The following is a 22,015-nucleotide window of genomic DNA, read 5'->3' as shown; positions in this document are numbered from 1 at the left end:
GATATTAATTTAAATCTTACATTTTTTAGAATCAATACTAATATTCAATACTAATAATCAATACTAGTTCCAAGGCAGAAGAGCAGCAAGGGCTAGAAAATTGGGTTGTTAAGTGACTTGTCCAGAATCATAAAACTAGGGAGTGTCTGAGGTCAGGTTTGAACTCAGCATTATCTGTCTCTAGGCCTAGCACTCTATCCACTGGGCCAACTAGTTGCCCCTTATGATCCCCATCTTTTAACTGAGAAAACTGAAGCAAGGCAGTAATTAAATATCTTGCCTGAGATCACAAGCTAGTTAGTGTCTGAAGTAAGATCTGAACTCAGATCTCCTACACTCTAGGCCCAGCACTTTATCCACTGCACCTCTTAGCTGCTGAGAAGTGAGAAAGGAGAACTTATGGCTAAGACAACTATGTGAAAATACTAGGCAATAAAAAATAACTACCTCATAACTTTCAAACCACCCACCAAGTGAGGACAGGCTATAGCACGGTAAAGTCTAGGTCATGATTCACTCATCTCCATTTGAGATTCAGAGAGACAGAAACAGAGAGAAATGCTATTGTTTTTCCTTTGTTTTTAAAGGGTATTATCTTGACTTGTGCCTTTACGAAGAGTTCTTTACAAAAAAAGATAATATAAAAATATTTTAGATAATAAAGGGTTAAATTTCTGTTAGCTGGAAAATTCTCTCTTACAATATTTTATTTCTTAGCAATAGTGGATAAAAAAATTCTCACCATTATACTTACATAAGGAAATATGTTTCTCAAAGTCTGAATTTGCTTTGAGGAATTAAACATTTTAAGGAGTCCATTACTAATGATATCCACAAGCACCGGAAAGCAATTCAGTCTCTTGGTATTGCATGCAACTGAAAACCTATAATCCTTAAGGAAAATAAGTGACAGGTCATTATCACTGGAAAGAAAATGTGATCAGTCACTGGTAAGTAAAAAGAGCAGTGCTTCCTTTTTCATTTTTCACTTAATTGAAAAATCAAGTTTAGATCAAATCCAAAATGTTTCATAATTTCTATAATTAGATAAACTGAGATAAGTTTAATAAATCAGCTGTTTGCAATAATATATTTAGCCAATGCTGATTATTAACAAGTGGTTACTTTATGCCTTTCATTGCAGATGTAAAATACATCATTAATGCTAAAAGGATGAAGGATGTTCAGTCACATTCAGTTCTTCATAGCCCCATGGACCATACTGGGTTTTCAAAGATACTCGAATGATTTGCCATTTCCTTCTCCAATGAATTAAGGCAAACAGAGGTTAAATGACTTGCCCAGGGTCACACAGTTAGTATATGGTTGAGGCAGTATTTGAATTCATGTCTTCCTGAATCCAGGCCCAGGGCTTTATCCACTGAACCACCCAGCTGCCTCTTTATTTTTTTTAAACCCTTACTTTCTGTCTTAGAATGAATACTGTATATTGCTTCTAAGGCAGAAGAGCAGTAAGGGCTAGGTATTGGGTGTTAAGTGACTTGCCCAGGGTCACACAGCTAGAACATATCTAAGGCAAGACTTGAACCCTAGCTGCCTCTTATTGAAGAGTATCTATTGTCAAAATTGTGCTATGCAGTGAGATGACTGCTTGTCAGGTAGATATGTTGAAGTCAATATTCGAGTATGACTAAAATTTACAGCAAATGGCTCCTGAGGTTCTTTGTAACTCTAAAATTCTCTATTTCTGTCATTCTGTATGGAGAGACTGATGAATAAGGACATTAATATATGTATCTTGGATAGACACTGCAAATGAGCAATGAGTTGGACCACGAATTAAATGAGTAGGACTAAATTCCATTTGGGAAATTGTGTCATACTTCTACTAGTTGCTATCTGACTCCTCAGTTTATTTTATTTTATTGTCTTTGTATCATTTTTATTTCTAAAGAACACCTCTACACTCTCTTATACATGAAATATAAATAAACAAATAAATAAAAGGGGAAAGTAATTCAACAAAAACTAACAAACACATGAGAGTATATGGCATGTTCCATAGCCATAGTCTCTGACCTCAAAAGAGAAGAAATGGAGTTTCCTTTTCACATTTGTTCTTTGGAAACAAAATTGAATTCTATGTTTTTCACATAGATATTCAGGAAATACAATGTTGGAAATTCAGGAGAATTACTTTCTCTGAATTAAAATCGTGTATTGCCCAGAAAGAAAATGGAGCTTCATAATAGCTATGAATAGGAAACAGCATATTATGCTCAAGAAGTGACATAAAAGTTGTGATCTTAAAAAGGAGGAGCAGAAGTATGCTCTCTTGGGCACAGGACTCTGCCTGAGCGGGAACTGGAGCATAATGTAATCTCTCTCCCTTTTTTGTAGTATTCTACTTGAACCTCAGCTGGGTGCTGGATTCAGGGAAGAATGGAAGCAGAATTTTTTTTTAGTTAGGGTAACTTGGTGATTTTTCTCTCTCTGTCTCTCTGTCTCTCTCTCCTCAACTTTAACTAGCAAATAATTATAATTTAATATATAGTCTCCGAAAATTTTATCATAACATAGCTCTACTTCTTATTTGTGCAAGCTCTACTTATCTCTGCTGTCTCACATCAACAGCTAATCACAGAGTTGGAAGTAGTACTCAAGGGGAAATTTATATCTTTGAATGCATGTATTAACAAATTAGGGAGGGCAAAGATCAATGAATTGGACATGCAAATAAAAAAATAAAATTGAGAGTTCCGGGTTAAGATGGCGGCAGAGTAAGAAGCAGCTCTTAACCTCTCCTGACCGAAACACACAAAACTCCTCAAGGGGACATAAAAACAAGTCCAGACGAATGGAGGAACCCCACAACAGGGCACAGCGTGGAAGGTATGTGGAATCGAGACATTTCCAGGCTATAAAGGGCTCTCACTAAATCGCGGGCTGAGCAACTGCCCCTGAGTACTGCCTTGGCCGCATCCCACAGATTTTGGTAGGATGTCTCATCATTGTCATTTTCTTCAATGAAATTGTTGATTGTTTCTATGATTCCTTCTTTGACAAATTGGTTTTGGAGAATCATATTATTTAATTTCCAATTAGTTTTTTATTTTCCTGTCCATCTTTCACTTTTACTTTATCAGACTTGAGAAAAGATTCCCCATCCTACTACCTAACCTTTTTTTCTCCATAAGGAAGGGGAACTTTCAATTTAAAATTCAATCCAAAAATTCAAAAATCAGTTCAAAATTCCAGAGACCAAACTCAGTTGGAACACAAATGGTGTTATTCTCTAATTAATGACTGCATACATTTAGCCTGTCTTTCAAAATTCTTATATCTGGTATTGTCAGAAAATTATCTGATTTACCATTGTAAATTCCATATAGAAAGTGAGATTTGAGTTCCATTTCTAAGTTTTGGTTCAGTTCTGGTCTTTTCATCAAGAAGGCTGAAAAATCCTCTCTTTTAAATACCCTCTCAGTTCTTTTACATTCAACTCTGCCAACTATTTTGGTTGTAAGCACTTGCCTTTTGCTTTTTGGAATATTGTGTTCAAAGTTCTTCTCTTCTTTATCATAGTAGCTGCCATGATTTATGTGATCAAGACAGCGATTCCTTGGCATTTGAACTTTTTCATTTTGTATTTAGAATTTTTTTCTTTTATCCTGAATGTCCTGGGTTGACTTTATGAAATTATTTAGAATTTTTCACATTTTGGTGTTTCTTTTAGTAACTGCTGGATTCTTTCTAATTTCACTTTGCTGTTTGGTTCCAACAGATTTGGAAAGTTGTCCAAAATGATTTGTTGAATTATGATATCCAGACTTTTTTTAGAGTATTAATTTAAAGTAGTCTGATAATTCTTAGGTATTTCTTCAACCTCTTTTCCTAGTCAGTTTTAAAAAATAGTCATACTTTACATTTTCTTCCATTTTCCCCATATTTGTACTCTCCCACTTCCCCTGCCAATTCTTGTCTTATGGAATCATTGTTTCCTGTTTGGCTTATTCTAATTATCAAGGAGTTCAGTTCTTGGGAAAGTGTTTTTGCCACTATTTGTTCTAAGATATTATTTCTTCTTTTTCACTCAGAGATACTTTTATTTTCACAATTACATATAATGTCAATTTTTAACATACATTTTCTGAAATTATAAGATTCAAACCATTTCCTTCTCTCCCTTCCCTCCCCCTACTCAGAGATGGTAAGCAATTTGATCTGGGCCATGAATGCATTATCATGCAAAACACACTTCTATATTGGACATTGTTGTAAGAGAGCACTCATACAAAACCAAAAACCTAAAATAAAACTGTAAATAAGCTGATATGGAATATAGTACGCTTTAATCTACATCCTACTGCAAAAGTTCTTTCTCTGGAAGTGGATAGCATTTCCCATCATATGTACCTCAGTATTGTCCTAGATCATTGCATTCCTAAGAGTAGCCAAGTCTTCCATAGCTGATTATTGTGTAGTGTTGCTGTTACTCTGCAACATTACAGCTTTTTCTGAAATCATCTTACTAATCATTTCTTATAGCATAATAGTATTCCTTCACCAACATATACTACAATTTGTTCAGTCATTCATCAATTGATGGACATTTCAATTTCCCATTATTTGCTACCAGAAAAAGAGAGATCTCTTTGGTATACAGATTCAGGAGTAGTATTACAGGATCAAAGGGTATGCACCATTTTATGACTTTTGAGGTATAGTTCCAAATTGCTCTCCAGAATGATTGGATCAGTTCACAACTCCACTAATAATGCATTAGTATCCCAACTTGCCACATCCCCTCCAACATTTATCTTCCTTCCTAGCTGTCATTTCCTTTAAAATTCTTTTTTATTATTATTTCTGATTTCTTTCAGATTCTTTTGTTATTCTCATAGCCAAGACATTCTTTTCTGCAAGTCTCTCCTTAAACTTATTGTAGAATTACTCTTTTCTTCCATATTTACTCCTTTAGTTTATCTCATTCCTTCAAATTTCTTAATTGACTTTGATATTCTATTCTTTGCATTTGCAATTTTAGGCTCAGTTTCTGCCTTGTAGCTTTATCTTTGGATCAGACTCTGTTCCCTATTATACTCTTGGGTGATGTAAGCAGGGTCTGTTTGGTCCTGGATGGAGGGGCTTAGACCAAACCTCATCTGCAGAAATTAATGGGGTTCACCTTATTCTCAAAGTGGCTCGGCTTAGATTTTGGTTTTGGCTTCCTCTTTTCCTCTTCCTAAAACAGCTTTGAACTTGGATCCATCTCTTACTGAAGAGACAATTAGGTCCCATACTGATATTGTTTATTATGCTAGCATAAGACTCCCATGTATTTTGCTTTATACCTTCTACCTTAACCCTTTCTCTTATTGTGGTTCCTGCTATGGGATGGGTATGGGCTGCTAGGGTGCTGTGATGTCTGGGACCAGGGAACTGAGATTACTTGGCACTGGTCTGTTCCAGCTTCCTGCTGCACCTTGGTCTTGCTCTCAAGGAATTAGAGAGAGTGTATAGATATATAAGTGTATATGGAATAAATACAAATTATTTTGTTATGAGGTAGCAAGAGAAATAGCAGTTGAGATGATCAAGAAATTAGCTGCATCCTGAAGGAAGGGAGGAATTTTGTGAGGTGAGGAGAGAGTATGCTAAAGTCTTGTCAATGCAAGACAAAAGACAAGAAAAAGGAATTCCTCTTAGGAACAGAGAGAGGGCCAGTTTGTTCTGACCACAAAGTATAAAAAGTGGAAGAATTTATAATGAGGAGAGAGAGAAAATTCTAGACCAGATTCTGTAAGACTTTAAAAGCCGAGCAGAATAATTTAAATTTAATTATACAAGCAGCAAGGAATCACTGGAGATTTATTTTGGCAGTTATATTAAAAACAGATTGGAATGGAGAAAAAATTGAGACAAAGAGATAAATGAGAAGGATGTTGCAATAGTACAGGTGAGGAGAGTGGATTGTTTGAACTAAGATATTGGCTGGGTGAATGAAAAGAAGGGGTCATATAGGAGTTATGTAGTACAAATAGAAATAATAAGATCTGGCAACTTGTAGTATGTATGGGAAGGGGAAATGGTAGAAGGAAGAGTTGAGGATAACACTAAGATTGTTTTGTCTTTTTGTATATCTGGAAATATACTTACTATCAATCTAAGTAATAATTTTTATAACTATAATATTATGATGTATTCTTTAGACCTTTACAGAGATCTTGATAGCTGTATTGGCCAAGGCATTGTTCATTATGGTGTTTCTATGATGAGTCTGAATGAAGTTTTCCTAAAACTAGAAGGAAAAACAACTACTGATGAAGCAGGTAAAAAATTGCTAGAAATTAACAATAAAATTAGAACTTGAAATTTATATGCCAATAACTAAGTCATGGTTGAAAATAGACACTAAGTTCATTCGGTGAACTTATTTTTTCTCTACAGTCTGTTATATATACTTTCAGATTCTAATTTATACTACTATCATAATTGCTATAAATTATTTATACTATTTTTCACTAGGTATGTAATAATTTTAGTAGGATGACCAAAGTAATAACTCTTTATTGGTGTAATTTCATGAATTAATTATAAGTAAATGTATGTCCAGAGACATTTTTTGTCAAATATAAAATTCTTAAGTTTCTTTAATAATACCATATAGAAAAGTTATGTCTACTACTTTCTAATAGTGGTTTAGCTTAATTCAACTAATTTTTGTTTGGCATTATTATGTGCAAGTCATTGTGTTTGGGGATCAAGATGTTAATAATGAATAAGACAATTACTACCAGACTTTTAATTATCAAATGTCTTTGGTCAAGTTCCTGCTTAGTCACCTACAACAACCACTACCATAGCTTCCTCCCTCATGTCATGGTTTTTCAGTGGTCCAAATTAAATTCAGGCAAGCTTTCCCCCTAAACTCCCAAGCTAACACCTTCAGTATTCCAATTGGTATTGAGTCTCTTTTTAAGCCCATCTTCTTATATAAATCATCAAGGGAGTGAGGATAGAATTTGCTGGGAGGATGGCTTTCCTCTCTGCTCCTGTGTCTCAGGTCAGATTGTCATTTGTACAATTACCATTCTCTGACCACTTAATTATCTTCATTTGCCACTGCCTTCCCTCATCCATTCTACTCTCTCTTTGCACTTTTGACAACACCCAACTCAACATGCACATTTGTAAGTTTTTCTGTAACCACAAGTATTCCTAGTTATAGATCTGCATTTAAGAACAAAACAAAACAAACTCAAACTCAAACTCTTTCAGTCTTATGTGCCTAACTTGGAGACTGCAAACTAGATTTATTAAAAATAATTTAGTTACTTTATTTAAATATAATTGGTTTCTTCTATAATGTTATATATTTTATGGATTTAAAATATTGTGATTAAAAAGTCTATATGCTTCACCCAACTGCCCATGAAACAAAAAAAGTTTAAGAACTGCTTTAGGTAAATATGTTTCTAAATGACTTGAAAAAAAATAGAAACATTTCTTAAAGGCAAACTCCAAAAGGAATTATTCTGCAGGAGTAATTTAATTTAATCTAGCTCAGTATGTGGATTTTGTGACCACATATATAGTTTATGATAATTAAAAATACATTAAAAAGTTAGTATCTGTGTACACATCTTATTTTGCCTCCTATAGAATAAGTTTCTTGAGGGCAAAGAATGTCTCGCATTTATGTTTTTTAGCTCCCTCTATGACACACAGTCTCCCTTGGATTTCTTAAATACACTAAATGTTTGGGTATTGATTCAGCTAGGATTTATAGAGCTTACTTATATACTTAAAGTATGCAGCATGTTTTATATGTGTTTCCATTTAGCCCTTACATCAATCCTAGCAGGGACTAATATCTCAAATTTTTAGAAGAGAAAACTAAGGTTAAATGACTTACCCAAAAGTCACATGGCTAGTAAGTGGTAGAATCTGAACTCAGGTCTTACTGACTCAAGATTCCTCATTCTTCTTGCTATACCACATAGTCGACTTATTGACAGAATTTATTCTATGGTTTCTGTTGTGATCATGAATATAATAGAGCATTTTCAGTATCCTTAAAGAGAAAACTAGTGGATTTAGAATAGTATTAGAACAGTTTGTTTTGTTTTGTCTCTTTCTCAATTTTCCCACAGATTTTGGCAATTGGGTACAGGCTCAAACAGAAATGTCAAGAAACTCTGGAGGTTTTTGTTGAGTTAAATGAGGCTCTCTCTTCATTTCCTGGAAGGAGGGAGGTGACACTTGGTTCCATGGCTCTGTGGAGACATCAAGTCTGTGCAATAAGAAGGCTTCGATTCTTAAAACTAAAACATGATAGAAAAACTTTTTCTGAGTATGTAAGTAAATAAGCCCAACTCTTTTCTCCCCTTAAATATGTTGCTTCAACTCTAATAAAGGAAAAAGGAAAAAAGGTTTTATTCCAACACTTCTTATCACTCCTAGAGTTTAATGGAGTAGGATCTGGTTTAACAGAGATATCATAGTCAGAGAAGGACATGAAATGGTAATCATAGGATAAACTAATGAATCATGAGAAGCAACATGCAATCCTTCTTCTACCAACTAGGGTAGCAAAGAACACAGCTGGAACTCAGATCCATTTTTTTTTCTGACTCCTAATCAAGGATTGAAGTCAGGTTTTAATCTAAATGCAGGGCTGATTGGAAAATTGATACTTTTGACAAGCCACTATTTTGTTTTCCAGAGCTCCTATCCTAAAGGTTGTCCCTCAGGCAGGAACCCCTTTGAATTCAAACTGAACTGGCTGGGTTAGTAAAAGGTGAAGGGATTAAGAATGCAAATTAAAGCAGCCCAAGGATTGCTTATGAAAGAAACTGGGGAAGGGGTTTATAGGACAGAGAAAAGGCTATTAGCCTAGCCTTGAGTTCATAAAACTTATTCCCAAATCACTAAACTGCAGTTTTGAACATTTTTAAAGTACAAACTCAAAAGGGATATCCCCACATCGCAAAAATACTTTGTATTAAAGAGACTGGTTGCTTCTGATAGTAAAGACGGAAATTGTTTCAGTCTCATGGAGGCCAAAGGTAATTAAGAGGCCATTGTATTCTGAATGGGGTGGGTTGATCTTGTCATACTAGGGATGCTATCTTGAAGAGACCTGCTTACTAATGCCTACAAGGGAAAAAGGAAGTTGCACCTTCCTCCAGCTTTCTAATTAGGAACAATGGGTCCTTGGGGCATTGGGTTCTTGGCATACAAGCCCACAGAGAGGTCTATGAATGCCATCTCTGGCATGCATGCCATTGGTTCACCATCATGGTCATAGATACTTCACTTTATTCAATCTCAATCCAGAGAACCCTGAAGCTTCTGTGCCTTTTTTTGAACACAGAAGTTGTTCTCTTTCAAATTTTCCTTAATCTTCACAAAATTTTGCTAAAAAAATTCATTGTCTTGCCTTCTGAAGTAGTACAAATTCCTTTAAATTACCCACAAATTTCTTCCTTTTTATCTGTCACAAGGTCTTTATTCTTCTCTTAATTCTTCCCTCATAACCATGTTCTATGAAAGTCAGATTTACAATGTAGGTAGATATCAGGGGGGCCTTCTTAGGCATTGTTCTGAGATGACATTCACCCAAAACATTAATCAAACCTGGGATAGAGATTGGGTATAAAAGGGAGCTTAAGAAGAAAACTGGCTGCTTTTATGATAAAGAAAAAAAACCAACAACCTGAAATATGTTTAGATATTGTCATGAATGCTCATGGACATTTCCTTCTCCTTGTTCTCTGCCCTCAAAATACCCTTGTTAGGGAGACTTGTCATGCTTGCAAATGATGTGGGAAGAACCCATGAAAAATACTGAGGAATAACAATAACTAATAACAAACAATAAACATTAAAGTAGCACTTTATACACTATACTATAAAAAGTGATTTGTTTACATTTGCACACCCAGAAAACAAACAAAAAAAAATCATTGGAAGCTGACTGAATTCTCTACAAAGTATAAGGATCAGTGAAAAGTCTTTTTTGCCACATGACTCCTAAAAACTGACAGCATTATAAGCCTCTCTTGCACTCTGAATTTGTTGAGTATGAACTACTAATTTTTCCTACATCTGTGTGTTTCAACATAAGGATTTAAAAGGAAGAAAGATTTAAAGCTGGAAAAGATCATAGAAGTCATCTAGTTCAACCCTTATCTTAGAGATAAATAAGTACAATCACAGAAAAAATAAATGTAATAAAAAAGTAAATAATGGAGCTAAGATGTGAGGTCAGGGTGTCTACCTTTAAATCTAGCTTGCTTTCCACTATTGCATCATACCTCTCTCTCTTCTTTGAGTTGTAAGGGGTAAAAAAGGGTTTTGATTGGGCAAATATTAAAAGGTTTGGTTGCTGTGGAATTGAATAATTATCAATCCCCAATTAAAGAATAATCTCAAGTCAAATTGACCTTTTATGGAAGTTTATTTACAAATGAGAGAGAATAACATAGAATAAGTAATCTAACACACTAGATAATTTGCTCTGCTTTCCTAGTTTAATCCAAGCAGATCTAATTAACCCTCATCTGAGGGAGATTTGGCCTTTAGGCCAAAGCTGGAAAGTCAGATGGCCAGGGACCCCAGAGGCAAATGAAGTAAAAGCTTCACAGAGTTTCTTTGAAAGGGAAGTTCCTTAAGAGAAGGTCAGGAAGATTCAGTCTTTACACTCACCACATGGAATACCAAAGGAAATATTTAAGAACAGTCTCACCAAAGTCTCAGGGTCCCAGCTCCAGAGCTCCTCCATGTTCAAGCAATGAACAAGAAGAGTCCAGCTGAGTTCAATGAACTCTCTTTTAAAGGGGCTTCTTTTGTGTCACTTCCTGTACCTTCCTCTTAGTTTACGTCCAATCACAACAGACACTTTTCTTAGGACTGACCAGAAGGCAGTCAGTAAATTTTGATTTGTCACTTACTCTAGCACACATAAGTCACAGACCTCCTAACTTGTGCGTTAAGTGGAGATGTTTTCACCTTTGGTGATTAAATCTAAAGATGGGCAGGGTAGATTTAATACATATTCAAATTCTAATTTAGCCTCATGTGCCTTAGGAAACTATATTTCTCTCCTTGCATCATAGGAAAATTAGTTAATCAATTTGTCAAGTACTTTATAATCCACTGGAAGTGAAAAAAGATACTGTGATGTACTTGAATATAAATTTGTAGCACGATTGATATTGTACATATTTCCTCTCTCACCTCTCCTATGTAAACCAAGAGGCAGTCCCAAACCAGTCCATCCTATTTAAGCTACGCTTTACATTGCTTCACGGCATCACGTCAAAACCGGAAACCTGTTGAATCATGGAAAATGTAGTTTCCAAGCCCCTTAAACATCCACAGGAAGCTTGTCATATATCTAAATATTTAAAACTCAAATGAGCCCCAAATACCTCTCAATGGAACCCCTAAAATTCCAAATAACACATTCTATAGAGAAGCAAAAACTGCCGATGTGTTGGAATCTATCCAACAGCTCCAGGAGTCTGGAAAGGTGCCCAGTTTAGGTGAGAAAGAACAAGGCAGAAGCTGGGGACTGTCGGTTAGCTCATAGCTGCTCTGATAGGCATTGAGCTTGGGGTTTATTATATACATTTTTCAAGAGCAGTTTCTTACAAAGCACAATTGAGTTCACAGCTGTATAGGAAAACCCAAGGTTAAAGAATTACCTCACATACAAATTGTTCCCATGTAGATTATGCCTGTATGAGACTGTGTCCAAGGTTAAAGAATAAGCCTTTAAGATTGTGCAGTGTATTTTGTCATTGGAAAGTACCTAAATGAGAGTGGAATTCATCTGGGACTGCCTTACAATGTCCTTGGAATGTCTGAAAGCAGGGGAAAAAGATACAAAGCAGCTTCTGCTAATTTCTGCTACTTTCGGCCTGGGAAAAAACTGTTAGCTCCTTAACTGCTGGTTTACTATAGAGTACTTAGAGGCTTTCTATAAAACTTGAAGCTATCCTAAAAAACTAAGTTATAATGCTTTCAGTAACAAAAGGAGTCACAGGGAAGGGTCGAATTTTATCTCAAATAAGCCATCCACCATATGGCCCAAACTTTTTAGGTCAAATGAGTCAATATAGGGTCTTACCAGCTATATTAAATTTGATGGGATCCAGATAAAAAGTCTATTAAAGAACCTATTTCTCTGAGTCGCTCCTGACACCTGTGTGCCCCCATCTTACTTTTTCTCCTATTTAGATTATTATTGTTTGGAGTGGCTTTGATACCTTACATTTTGGATGTAGCAGTATTTAATAGATTTCATCAGTCTACTGCTTGGTGTCTTTCACCTAAATCATATTTCTTCTCTCCTGGACAATATCCACAAAATCCACTCACCAGCCTATTGATCATCAATAATACAGGTAAAGAATTGGGCCAAAATTTAGTCTTAATTTTTTATGATTATGAATATCTAAAAGCAAGAACCAAGAATTTTTATGTCAAAAAACTTAGAAGAGGCCTATACATACATATTCACATTAATAATCTGTGTGGTATAGATAAGATATATTTATGCCCACATATACACACTATCTGACTACCTTATATATGCATATTATATTAGTTTTTTTGGTAGGAAAGCTACACAAGAAAATCAATTAAATTACATGAAATTGTAATTGTAAGAGACATTTTGACAAATCAGTTAAACCCTGCAATTTATTGAAAATGGTGACTAGAGATGATTTTAAAAGAAAACATCTTTTCTAAAGGATCATCTAAAGTTGAATTTTATCACTATGAAACTGGATCATGAGAGAATTTTCATATTTGGTGCCAATATGTCTTAAATCAGAAGGATTTGGAAAAATCTATAATGAAAAAATGTTTCATTTTTACAATGTTTATAATATTAATATGCATAGTTATTTGCAGTAGTAAAATGCAAGAAGCAGAAATATTTCTAAATATAATAGCCTGGTCCTCACACTTGTAAAAGAGTCTCTTGCATTCTTCAATGGCATTCTTGTTGCCATAAAATATAAGCTATGAGGTGAGTATAAAGATGAAATTTTAACATTTTTGTTTTGACATGATTTTTTCTTATTTATGTTTTGTTAGGATCAAACATTGAATACTTTATAGATTCTTTGAAACACCAAAACATAGTGCTAGAAGTAAAGGATTTTGAAAATAAAAATGGCACAGATGATCCATCATACAATGGAGCCATCATTGTATCAGGTACAAAAGAGGTATGTTGGTCTCCAGTTTACTGGTTTTCAGTGAGTTAATGTTGCCCAGAGGGGAAAGCAGAAATTTTTGCAGTTAAGGTAAGCACTATTGACTGTTCATGGGGAAAGCAGAATCCTCCAGGGGATTCTGAGGCGGAGAAACAACATTCTGTGGGAAAAGAGGAGACAGTATCTAGGATACCAATAGGCCACTGAATAGTAGGTTGCAAATGCCAGTCTCTGAGGAATTGTGTTATTCAGTCTTATTTAAGCTTACTATTCTTGATAACCAGTGTCTAAGGTTTTTTTTTTTAATCCTCTGCCTAGTTTGTTGCCATCTCATACTACAAAATATTTAAAAGGGAGAAGGAAAAAGAAAAGAAAATCAGTTCAGCAAAGCTAACCAATGTATCAACTAATTCTGACATAGTTCCCAACTTCTGAAAAGAAGGCAGAGATCAATTTTCTCATCTTTTCTTTAGGAATGTTAGTTTAAATTTTATTTGTTATTGATTTTTCCATTCGTATTGTTATAGTTGTAAAGGTTGTTTTCTTCTTTCTACTTGTTTCATCCTTTGTCAGTTCATGTAAAGCTTTCCTAGGTATTTCTGAATCCTTCATATACACCCTTTCTTAAAGTACATTAACATCCTGTTGGATTTAAAAATCAGTTTGACAGATTACTGAACTATTTCTAGCCTGGACAAGCTACCCCCAGCCCCCAAAGTTTCCCAGCACAGTCTTCCTTATCTCCCCCTATCATAAACCTAAAACTGAAGCCATCTTATCTGAAGAATATTAACCTTCTTGAGGAATGTTTGTCTATGTTTGCTTGCTTAACAATATTTGCCTATTTAATGTATGTTTGCCAAAAGCTTCCAGACCCCTGACCCTGAAACCCCCCCTCCCCAGATGCTTCCTGACCACCTGTCCCTGACACTACCTTCATAATTATGTATGTACCAACCCCCTTCCCCAAACATTTCTATATAAACTCTTGGCTAAGAATTCCAAGGGGTTGGTTCAGGCATGCCTCTCTGCCTAGCAACCCTAGCTATTATTGCTAGTAAAGAATGAGCCTCTTCTTGCATATTGCATTGTCAGTGTGATTCTTCCTCGCCATGATCAAACCTGGGTTAGGTATTAAAATTTGGGTACAACAATCCTAATTCTTTGCTACAACAAAAAGTGCTGACTACTATTTATATTTTGGTATATAGAGGAAATTATTTTTCTGCCTTTTACTTCCTATGAACATGAACCAATTTCATTTTTGAGTCAAAGCATATGAACATTTTAGTTACTTCCTTAGTATAATTTCATATAGCATTACAAAATGTTAGAATCATTTAATAGCCCTAACATGATCCTGTCTTTGCACAGTTCCTTCATTTGAAAAAATATATTTCTCAAACTCAGTTATTTTTATTTGCATTACTCTGATCAATGATCAGATTAAATAATTTATTCCAAATTAATTATTTGGAACAAACTAGCATGTAATTGTTAAAAGTTTGCAATTCTCTTCAGAACTATTTGTTCATATCCTTTTACCTCATTAATTGGAGAATAGCTCTTTGTTTTATATGTTTGATTCAATTTCCTATATAACTTGGCTATCAGTCCCTTATCAAAGGTGTATGATGCAAAGATGCCTTCCCCTCAACTAACTGTTTTTCTTCTTGTCTTACACATTTTTATTTAGTAAATGCAAAATGTTTTCAATTTCATGCAGTCAAAATTATCCATTTTATCTTTTTTTAATTATCTCTTTCTTATTCAGTTAATAACATTACCTCTAGCCATAGCTGTGAGAAGTATTTCATTACATTGTCTCTGTGTCTGTCTCAGACTCTATCTCTCTGTCTCTCTCAATCTCTCTGCCTCTGGGTATCTTTCCCTTTAAAAATCTTGATGCTCATTTTGCCAAATAAATGATGTAAAATATTGGTCTCAACCAAATTATTGCCAGGCTTTTTCCCCCTATTTTTCCCTATTTCCCTGTAGTTTTTGTCAAATATAGTCTCTTCCCTCTACCCCTCACCCCCAGCATTATGTTCTTAGTCATTGAAAATGGGTTAATGAGTTCATTTGTTTCTCATTTTTCCCTATCTAAACTGTTTCACTGATCTACTTTTCTTACTTTCATCAATGTGCTGTTGATTACGGTTTTACAATATTTACAATTTGAGACTTAGAAGATTATTTATTTCCTCTTCATTCCACCTCCTTCCCTTGCATTCAAAGGAAATGACTTTAAATTTCTTTTGCATACTATTTATTTGTTTGTTTTTATAAACACTTATTTTCTCTCTATCTTATTGCCTACCCTCAATGATCAGTTTTTAAAAATCTAATAACTTTATGACAAATAGTCGCCATGTATCAAAATAAATCCCCACATTGGCCATTCCTGTTATTTTAAAGCCTTATCTTCCATCTTAGAATTAATACTTTGTATTGATTCTAAGGCAGAAGAGTGGTAAGGGCTAGGCAATGTAGTTTAAATAACTTGCCCAGAGTCAAACAGCTAGAAGTATCTGAGTCCAGATTTGAACCTAGGACCTCCTGTCTTTGATTCCAGGACTTACATCTCCACATTGGATATTTCTAAAAAATGTACCGATGATTCTACACTTTTAAGTCCATTGATCTTTCTTTTTATTATTTTTTAAAATTAAAATTCAATGGTTACATGATTCATGTTCTTACTCTCCCCTCCACCCACTCCATCCCCCTCAATCCACCCCCCTGCAAGCGATTTGCATTTCCACTGGTTTTTACTTCTGTCATTGATCAAGACCTATTTCCATATTATTGATAGTTGCATTGGTGTGGTCCTTTTGAGTCTACATCCCCGATCATGTCCACATCAACCCATGTGTTCAAGCAGTTGTTTTTCTTTTGTGTTTCCACTCCTATAGTTCTTCTTCTGAATGTACGTAGCATTCTTTTCCATAAATACCTCAGAATTGTCCCAGATCATTGCATTGCTGCTAGCACAGGAGTCCATTACATTCAATTTTACCACAGTGAATCAGTCTCTGTGTACAATGTTCTCTTGGTTCTGCTCCTTTCACTCTGCATCAGTTCCTGGAGGTCATTCCAGTTCACATGGATTTCCTCCAGTTTGTTATTCCTTTGAGCACAATAGTATTCCATCACCAGCATATACCACATTTTTTTCATCCATTCCCTAATTGAAGGGCATACCCTCGTTTTCCAGTTTTTTGCCAGTACAAAGATTGGCTATAAATATTTCTGTACATGTCTTTTTCCTTATGATCTCTTTGGGATATAACCCAGCAATGGTATTGCTGGATCAAAGGGCAGACAGTCTTTTAAAGTCCTTTGGGCATAGTTGCAAATTGCCATCCAAAATGGTTACATCAGTTCACAACTCCACCATCATTATCCCAATTTTGCCACATCCCCTCCAACATTCACTACTTTCCTTTGCTGTCCTGTTAACCAGTCTGCTGGGTGTGAGTTGTTTGGATTTGCATTTCTCTAATTATAAGAGATTTAGAACATTTTCTCATGTGCTTAATGATAGCTTTGATTTCTTTATCTGAAAATTGCCTATTTGTGTCCCTTGCTCATTTATCAATAGGGGAATGGCTTGATTTTTTTGTACAATGGATTTAGCTCCTTGTATATTTGAGTGATTAGACCTTTATCTGAGTTTTTTGTTATAAATATTTTTTCCCAATTTGTTGATTCCCTTCTAATTTTGGTTGCATTGATTTTGTTTGTACAAAAACTTTTTAATGTAATCCAAATTATTTATTTTATATTTTGTAATTTTTTCTAACTCTTACTTAGTTTTAAAATCTTTCCTTTTCAGAGATCTGACAAGTATACTATTCTGTACTCACATAATTTACTTATAGTTTCCTTTTTTATATTCAAGTCATTCACCCATTCTGAATTTATCTTGGCACAGGGTGTGAGATATTGATCTAAACCCAATATGTTCCATATTGTTTTCTAATTTTCCCAGCAGTTTTTGTAAAATAGTGGATTTTTGTCCCAAAAGCTGTGCTCTTTGGATTTATCATAGACTGTCTTGCTGAGGTCATTTACCCCAAGTCTATTCCACTGATACTTCCTTCTGTCTCTTAGCTGGTACCATATTGTTTCAACAACCTCTGCTTTATAGTACAGTTTAAGATCTGGTATTGCTAAGCCACCTTCCTTCATATTTTTTTTCATTATTTCCCTTGATATTCTTGATCTTTTTTGTTCTTCCAAATCAATTTGGTTATAGTTTTTTTTCTAATTCAGTAAAAATGTTTTTTGGTAGTTTGATAGGTATGGCGCTAAATAGGTAAATTAATTTGGGTAGAATGGTCATTTTTATTATGTTAGCTCGTCCTACCCATGAGCAATCAATGTTTTTCCAATTGTTTCAATCTAGTTTTAATTGTGTGGAAAGTGTTTTGTAGTTGTGTTCATATAATTCCTGCGCTTGTTTTGGTAGATAGATTCCTAAGCATTTCATATTGTCTAGAGTGATTTTAAATGGTATTTCTCTTTCTAACTCTTGCTGCTGTGATGTCTTGGAAATATATAAAAATGCTGATGATTTATGTGCATTTATTTTTTATGCTGCAACTTTGCTGAAGTTGTTAATTATTTCCACTAGCAGTTTAGTTGATTCTCTAGGATTTTTTAAGTAGACCATCATATCATCTGCAAAGAGTGATTGCATGATGCCTATTTTAATACCTTCAATTTCTTTTTCTTTTCTAATTGCTACTGCAAGTGTTTCCAGTACAATGTTAAATAATAGAGGTGACAATGGACATTCTTGTTTCACTCCTGATCTTATTGGGAATGCTTCTAATTTATCCCCATTGCAGATGATGTTTGTTAATGGTTTTAGCTATATACCACTTATTTTTTTTTAACCCTTAACTTCTGTGTATTGGCTCCTGGATGGAAGAGTGGTAAGGGTAGGCAGTGGGGGTCAAGTGACTTGCCTAGGGTCACACAGCTGGGAAGTGTCTGAGGCCAGATTTGAATCTAGGACCTCCCATCGCTAGGCCTGACTCTCAATCCACTGAGCTACTCAGCTGCCCCCTATACCATTTATTTTTAGGAAAGGCCCTTCTATTTTCCTATCCTTTGTAGTGTTTTCAGTAGGAATGGGTATTGTATTTTGTCAAAGGCTTTTTCAACATCTATTGAGATAATCATGTGATTTTTGTTTTGTTAGCTTGATGATATGGTCAATTATGTGGATAGTTTTCCTAATATTGAACAATCCTTGCATTCCTGTTATAAATCCCACCTGATCACAATGAATAACCCTTGTGATCACTGTTATAAAGAAATAAGAAGGTACTATACTCCTAGGGAATATATGGATATTGGTGAGGGAAGCTGTGTCTTTGTATTCCCCCAGGTTGCTGGTGACTGGGGAACATCAAGTCAGTCACTTTTGCTTGATGATATAATTCCCTTTACTAAATAACAGTGCCCACTTGTCAGGTGGATGGGTAACCTTTCAGGTCCCACTTGGGGTTGGATCAATTATTAGTCTTGGGCTCTTATTAGCCTTGGATCATGTTGTTCATCTGACTGTGTTTGCTCCCTCCCCAAGGGTCATGATATACTGACCTCTCAGGAAGGTACTTATTAAATATTTATCTTTGATCTTGAACAGGGAAAGGATTATCAGAATATGGATTGGGGATTAGAGACCCTGTCAAAGTATTATCTATAGGCTGTAATCCCTCAGGACTGGAGGCTTATTGATTTATAAAGCTGGAGCTCTTGTTCTTCACAACCCCTCTGATTCAGCTTGGCCACTGCCAAACCAGAGAGAATGCCCTGCTGGATGTAGATGTATCTATGATTTCTCTCTAGCTTCCTATTATTAGTTTGTGATCTGTTAGCCTGCACAGACTTCAGGAAGTAACCACCCTTAAGAAAATCCACCCTCTTCTTCTTCTACCTCCCTCCTCCTGGTCAGCACCAGGGCCCAGAGATCTAAATAGCTATGATGATTCAGATGCCTAAAGATCTGGGAGATTCAGAGAGAACCAATGACCAATGGTCAGAGACCCACAGATCAAAGCTCAAGGACCGAGACCCAAAAATAAATGGTCAAAGGTCCCTTCCAGATGGCTGTTGGGGTATTTATACTCTCACGCCAACTGACTTTTGCCCCTGTCTCATGGCATCTGGGAACATTCCGATGTCTCCAACTGTCTCCGTTGTCAATCAAGGTGAGACCCACATTCCCAGGCTTTGAACATAACATCACTTGCTGGAGTCTTTTTGCTAATATTCTATTTAATATTTTTGCATCTATGTTCATTAAGGAGATTGGTCTGGATTTTCTTACTCTGTTTTTAATCTACCTGGCTTAGGGATCAGTAGCATATTTGTGTCATAAAAGGAATTTGGTAGAACTCCTTATTTGCTTATTATGTCAAATAATTTGTATAGTATTGCAATTAGTTGTTCTTTGAATGCTTGATAGAATTCACTTGTGAATCCATCTGGTCCTGGGGATTTTTTCTTAGGGAGTTCTTCGATGGCTTGTTCAATTTCTTTTTCTGATACTGGATGATTTAAGTATTCTATTTCTTCTGCTGTTAATCTAGGCAGTTTATATTTTTGCAAATATTCATCCATCTCACCTAGAATGCTGTATTTATTGCCATATAATTGGGCAAAATAGTTTTTAATGATTGCCTTGATTTCCTCTTCATTAGAGATGAGGTCTCCCTTTTTATCTTTGATACTATTAATTTGGTTTTCTTCTTTCCTTTTTTTATTAGATTGACTAGTACTTTCTCAATTTTATTTTATTTTTTTTAATTTTTTTTAACATTTATTAATATACATTTTTAACATGGTTACCTGATTCATACTCCTCTTATCCCCTTCACCAACACCCCCCCGCCCCCCGCACTCCCCCACCCATGGCCGATGCGCATTTCCACTAGTTTTGTCATGTGTCCTTGATCAAGACCAATTTCCAAATTGTTGGTAGTTGCATTGGTGTGGTAGTTTCGAGTCCACACCCTCAATCACGTCCACCCCGACCCATGCGTTCAAGCAGTTGTTTTTCTTATATGTTTCCTCTCCTGCAGTCCTTCCTCTGAATGTGGGTAGCTTCTTTACCATAAATCCCTCGGAATTGTCCTGGGTCATTGTATTGCTGCTGGTACAGAGGTCCATTACATTCAATTTTACCACAGTATATCAGTCTCTGTGTACAGTGTTCTTCTGGCTCTGCTCCTTTTGCTCTGCATCAGTTCCCAGAGGTCTCTCCAGTTCGCCTGGAACTCCTCCAGTTTATTATTCCTTTTAGCACAATAGTATTCCATCACCCGCATATACCACAGTTTGTTCAGCCATTCCCCAATTGAAGGACATACCCTCCTTTTCCAATTTGTTGCCACCACAAAAAGCACAGCTATAAATAATTTCTTACAAGTCTGTTTATCTATGATCTCTTTGGGGTACAAACCCAGAAATGGTATGGCTGGATCAAAGGGCAGGCAGTCTTTTATAGCCCTTTGAGCATGGTTCCAAATTGCCAGCCAGAATGGCTGGATCAGTTCACAGCTCCACCAGCAATGCATTAATGTCCCAATTTTGCCACATCCCCTCCAACATTCATTACTCTCCCCTTCTTTCATTTTAGCCAATCTGCTAGGTGTGAGGTGATACCTCAGAGTTGTTTTGATTTGCATTTCTCTAATTATTAGAGATTTGGAACACTTTCTCATGTGCTTATTGATACTTTTGATTTCTTTACCTGAAAATTGCCTATTCATGTCTCTTGCCCATTTATCAATTGGGGAATGGCTTGATTTTTTATACAATTGCTTTAACTCCTTGTATATTTGAGTAATTAGACCCCTGTCAGAGTTTTTCGTTATAAAGATTTTTTCCCAATTTGTTGTTTCCCTTCTGATTTTGACTACATTGTTTTTGTTTGTACAAAAACTTTTTAGTTTAATATAATCAAAACCATTTAATTTACATTTTGTGATTTTCTCTAACTCTTGCTTGGTTTTAAACTCTTTCCTTTCCCAGAGATCTGACAAGTATACTATTCTGTGTTCACTTAACTTGTTTATAGTTTCCCTCTTTATATTCAAGTCGTTCACCCATTCTGAATTTATCTTGGTGTAGGGTGTGAGATGTTGATCTAGACCTAATCTATCCCATATTGTTTTCCATATTTCCCAGCAGTTTTTGTCAAATAGTGGATTCATGTCCCAAAAGTTGGGCTCTTTGGGTTTATCATACACTGTCTTGCTGATGTCATTTATCCCAAGTCTATTCCATTGATCCTCCTCTCTGTCTCTTAGCCAGTACCATATTGTTTTGATGACTGCTGCTTTATAGTATAGTTTAATATCTGGTACTGCTAGGCCCCCTTCCTTCACATTTTTTTTCATTATTTCCCTTGATATTCTTGATCTTTTGTTATTCCAAATGAAATTAGTTATAGTTTTTTCTAATTCAGTAAAGAAGTTTTTTGGTAGCTTGATAGGTATGGCACTAAATAGGTAAATTAATTTGGGTAGAATTGTCATTTTTATTATGTTAGCTCAACCTACCCATGAGCAATCAATGGCTTTCCAATTGTTTAACTCCAGTTTTATTTGTTTGGAAAGTGTTTTGTAGTTGTTTTCATATAAATGCTGTGTTTGTTTTGGTAGGTAGATTCCTAAGTATTTTATATTGTCTAGGGTGATTTTAAATGGTGTTTCTCTTTCTACTTCTTGCTGCTCTAGTGTGTTGGAGATGTATAGAAATGCTGATGATTTATGTGCATTTATTTTGTATCCTGC

General features: G+C 35.4%; 1 protein-coding gene across 1 annotated transcript in view; it reads right to left on the bottom strand.

Annotated features, from left to right (window-relative positions):
* The window catches only part of LOC123246225 (ATP-binding cassette sub-family A member 9-like), a 104,585-nt gene that overhangs the window by 39,417 nt on the left and 43,153 nt on the right, over positions 1-22,015 (bottom strand). Inside the window, 1 exon segment of the mRNA XM_044675155.1 lies at positions 755-892. Within this exon segment, the coding sequence (XP_044531090.1) occupies positions 755-892 (138 nt within the window).

This window comes from Gracilinanus agilis, chromosome 4 (assembly GCF_016433145.1).
Source record: "Gracilinanus agilis isolate LMUSP501 chromosome 4, AgileGrace, whole genome shotgun sequence".
Classification (NCBI taxonomy): Eukaryota; Metazoa; Chordata; class Mammalia; order Didelphimorphia; family Didelphidae; genus Gracilinanus; species Gracilinanus agilis.
This window is presented reverse-complemented; position numbering and strand designations above follow the sequence as displayed.